We start from the raw sequence: 4349 nt of genomic DNA, 5'->3' as shown, positions 1-4349 counted from the left end.
CTGACTTGTGTTTCGCTTAGACGGCTTTCAGACTCACCCTGCTTCATTCTACTACGTTAATAAATCATTAGCTCATCCATGAACATGACTTCTGCCCGAGTCCCGTCGGATTGCATCGGCTGTGTGGATGAAGACCACAACTCCCATGATTCCACACTCAGTCACGGCGTCATCAAACTACGCCTTTGTCTCTTTGTTTATTTTGAATACGCGCCCTCCAGTGGCAAAAAATTACATATTGTGCCTTTAAGTTGTCACGTGTCATCAGCCATTAAATAAATAGCCTCATCAACTTTTAAACATTAAAACAATTATGAGGCACACGAAATAGCAAACAGATAAAAGTAACTTATGTATATTGTAGTCAATTCATTGTATTAAATGATATCACTTTGAACAAGTTGACTCAATAAAATACTTTACTGTAAAATACGTTTATTTACACTAGATGGCGCTCATTGAACATGTTTGACAGAGACCAGACTTGTGGTCTATAACAGGGATCAAGATTATAACTTCCCTCCTCATAACATTATCTTTTTTGCTTGATGAATTTTGAATTACAGCTATTTTGATCTTTAAAGGTGTTTAATGTAATTCATTGTATTAAATGATATCACTTTGAACAAGTTGACTCAATAAAATACTTTACTGTAAAATACGTTTATTTACACTAGATGGCGCTCATTGAACGTGTTTGACAGAGACCGGACTTGTGGTCTATAACAGGGATCAAGATTATAACTTCCCCCTCATAACATTATACACATCATTATACACAACATAACTACATCAAACATACTTCTTTGTGTCAGATGCTTGCATCAGTCAGCCTTGAGAGGCAGTGGGAAAAAGAACTGAATGCCAACTCACATTCTCTCTGAGATATGCATTGAGAAATTCCGGTAAAAAATAAATAAATACACACACACACACACACACACACACACACAGTGAGAATTACATATAAGAGCCCTGTTAACTTTGGACTGCAATTTCTTTTGAGGCCACATTGAATGTTCAAGTATGAACTCTGAAACAGACCATATAGGTCATTGCCTTATAACAAAAACAAACTGTTGTTCATAAAAATGCTGCATGAGTCAGGAGTTACTGATGAAAATATGAAAGCATTACAATTGATTACTGAAGAAAAATCTTGGAAATGGAAATGTAATTTGTAGGCTGTAAACATCTATTGCCATTGAAAGACGTCAAGCTTTTGGTTAACCATTTGGTTATCACTGGATCAGAAACATTTCAGAGAATGTCTTTATGCTAGAAAACACTTTGATACTTGGAAATGAGACTGTGTAACTGCATTTAACTTAAATAGTGTTACGGTTTCTCCACCTTATCAATAAATCTATTCACATTTGCTTAAGGCTCTTTAAGACTTTGAAAACTAATTTTAAGAAACATCCTAGTGTGACTGTGGGTTTCCAATAATTACAAAAGCAAACAGCTTTAATTGACCTGACCTGAAAGTGTCCCTTAATACGAAACAAAGATCAGGAACAAAAATAATTTTGCTCTTGAAATTAATAGGCTACAGCATAATACAGGACCTCCTATAAACAGTGCAAGAATAGTCATTATTTAATTAACGCCTCGGGAATCCGTCCTTAAAACTGCATGACGAATCTAATTTTCTCAATTGTCAGGCTAAATTTCTAAACGTGTAAATAAGACTGTAGTTGGAAATGCCCTATTGTTTATGAGCGCGTATACAATATTTAACATATCGACGGGTCGGGAAACATGAGTTAAAAGAGCGCCCCTTATAAATATTTACCTTGGTAACCATAGTTTCTGCGGACATAATTACTGCAGTTAAAAACTATGGTAACTTGGATGACCAGAGTGCCATCAATAAAAGATTCTGAAATCTTCTTGAACTGTTTGAAAGACTATCTATATAGATTTATCAAGATTTTACAGTAGTAACTAGGGTATTTTGGCGGAAACTAGGGTTACCATGGTAAATGTTTTGCAGAGGATTTCCTGTTGTTGTGAAGATTGCATTTAGATTGAATCTAGACGGGACTCGAGTTCGTGCCACGTTACGCTACGGTGCGTTAGCCTCAAATGTGTTCCCTGTCATTTCTCGGTAAAGTGCTGTCCCTCCATGGATTCACTCAAGTATTTGAGCTGAAGTAGAATAATCGAAAGGAACATAGTTGTCGGCATCTGTAGTAGATGTGCAGCGTCTAAATCTCAGAAAGAGAGATAGTGTTATTTTAGTCTAATACGGCGTAACTGCATTATGCAGAGTGGAGCCTTTTTTCTCGCTCGCAAATAAAATAATGGGAGAGAAATGAGAAGGAAAACAAAAGCGCAGCGAATTCTTGACTACGAAAATGAAGAGGATGAGGAAGAGGAACAAAAAGCGGACTGCTTCAGCGTAAGATCATCCATGGAGACGTGATTTTGAGTATTTAATGTCTCATTGTTTGTTTGCAACTGTTAATGGCATATGTTTGATCCCAAAAGAATAATTAGTATGTCAACCCGACTGTCCAACAGAACGGTGCACAGAAACGAAGAAAAATGTTTTCCTCCAAAGAAAAAGCAGAAGAAAATAGCTCATCCGACGCCGGGCTTCAGAAGTTAACGTTAGACATGAAGGTTTGGGCTTTTTCTCATTATCGGTGTTTAATCGATGTTTTTTCATGCATTTTGACTGAGAAGACGGGACAGCAAAACCTTTCTGTTTGGATTCTCACAGTTATTCCACGTCGGTTGTTAGCAGCATTGCACGCTACAAAAAAAGTGAGTGAGTGAAGTGACATGTGGCCAAGTATGGTGACCCATACTAGGAATTAGTGCTCTGCATTTAACCCATCCTAAGTGCACACGAACACACACCCGGAGCAGTGGGCAGCCATTTATGCTGCGGCGCCCAGGGAGCAGTTGGGGGTTCGGTGCCTTGCTCAAGGGCACCTCAGTCGTGGTATTGAAGATGGAAGAGAGCACTGGTTATTCACTCCCCCCACCTACAATTCCTGCCGGACCGGAGACTCAAACTCGCAACCTTTGGGTTACGAGTCCGACTCTCTAACCATTAGGCCATGACTTCCCCCGTATCACCCATGCTTTACTGCTGCACTTTTCGCACCGTATGACGATAGATTGAATGCTTTCCTATCCTGCAGCAGTGGTGTGAGGCAGGGCAGGCGGCCATGCCTGGCCGCTAATGGAGAACAATAGGGTAAAGCATGGTACAATACACCATTTGATTGAAACCCCATCGGGCGCTCGCACAACTAAAGCCCTGCACCCTCCAAGTACAAGCTCACCAGAGGGTTAAAAGTTTTGAAATGTGAAACTTTAGAAAGTTATTTTGTTGGTACACTCTAAAAAATGCTGGGTTGTTTCAACCCAACTTTGGGTCAAATATGGACTAACCCAACCGTTGGGTTAAATTTTTACATTACATTTTTAACCCAAAAGTTGGGTTAGTCCATATTTGACCCAAAGTTAGGTTGAAACAACCCAACATTTTTTAGAGTATACCCTTATAAAAATTCACCATGGTACTTACCCCATGGAAAACAGCAGTATTGTGTGCGATGCCACAATATGGGTTCTCATTTAAAAAGTTTAAGAAGCATTCAGTAGCTTTACTTTTGTATGACAGTAGTGACTAACTTTGCTTACAACACATCTTGAACCAGCTTAAAGGGGTCATATGATGCGATTTCAAGTTTTCCTTTCTCTTTGGAGTGTTACAAGCTCTTGGTGCATAAAGAAGATCTGTAAAGTTGCAAAGACTAAAGTCTCAAATCCAAAGAGATATTCTTTATAAAAGTTAAGAGTCAGCCACGCCTACCTAAAACGGCTCGTTCTAACACGCCCCCACATATCTACATCCCTATGTGGCAATATTAGCATAATGCTGCCCAAATGTGCATGCAAAGAAAGAAGGCGTGGTTTCAGGAACAACAGTAGTGTTGATGCAGCCATGTCAGGGAGACGCTGTGTGATTCAGTGCGAAAGCAAAAGCACTTTATTTGGCCTTCCGGAAGTAGATGCAATTAGGAATCATTGGTTAAGATTTATTTACAACAGAACAGCACAACCCAGATGTTCGAATTTGTACAACGCATTTTATGGACGACAGTTTTTTGAACCTAGAAGAGTACAAAGCTGGCTGTGCACAAAGGCTATTTCTAAAAAAAAAAAGGGTCAATTCCGACTTTGCTATGACAATCTGACGCTTCTGAATCAGCGACTGTAAGTATGTTTTGTTACTAGTTTAAGTATTTGCTATTGACTGTTCAAATGCAGAGTTTTGCGCAGCGCTGAGTAACGCATCGTGTGTGTGAGGGGAACAGGGTCACATCACA

The 4349-nt window shown here is 39.3% G+C and overlaps 1 protein-coding gene across 1 annotated transcript in view; it reads left to right on the top strand.

Annotated features, from left to right (window-relative positions):
• Positions 1-2030: 2030 nt before the first annotated feature.
• The window catches only part of LOC107563801 (uncharacterized), a 5304-nt gene continuing 2985 nt past the window's right edge, over positions 2031-4349 (top strand). Inside the window, exons 1-2 of the mRNA XM_016248754.1 lie at positions 2031-2404; positions 2527-2628. Of these exons, the coding sequence (XP_016104240.1) occupies positions 2318-2404; positions 2527-2628 (189 nt within the window). The 5' untranslated portion in view covers positions 2031-2317. The remainder of the gene's footprint in view (positions 2405-2526; positions 2629-4349) is intronic.

Source organism: Sinocyclocheilus grahami, unplaced genomic scaffold, assembly GCF_001515645.1.
Source record: "Sinocyclocheilus grahami isolate Dianchi unplaced genomic scaffold, SAMN03320097.WGS_v1.1 scaffold889.1, whole genome shotgun sequence".
Taxonomy (NCBI): domain Eukaryota; kingdom Metazoa; phylum Chordata; class Actinopteri; order Cypriniformes; family Cyprinidae; genus Sinocyclocheilus; species Sinocyclocheilus grahami.
The sequence above is the reverse complement of the archived record's forward strand: the minus strand, read 5'-3'. Positions and strand labels throughout refer to the sequence as shown.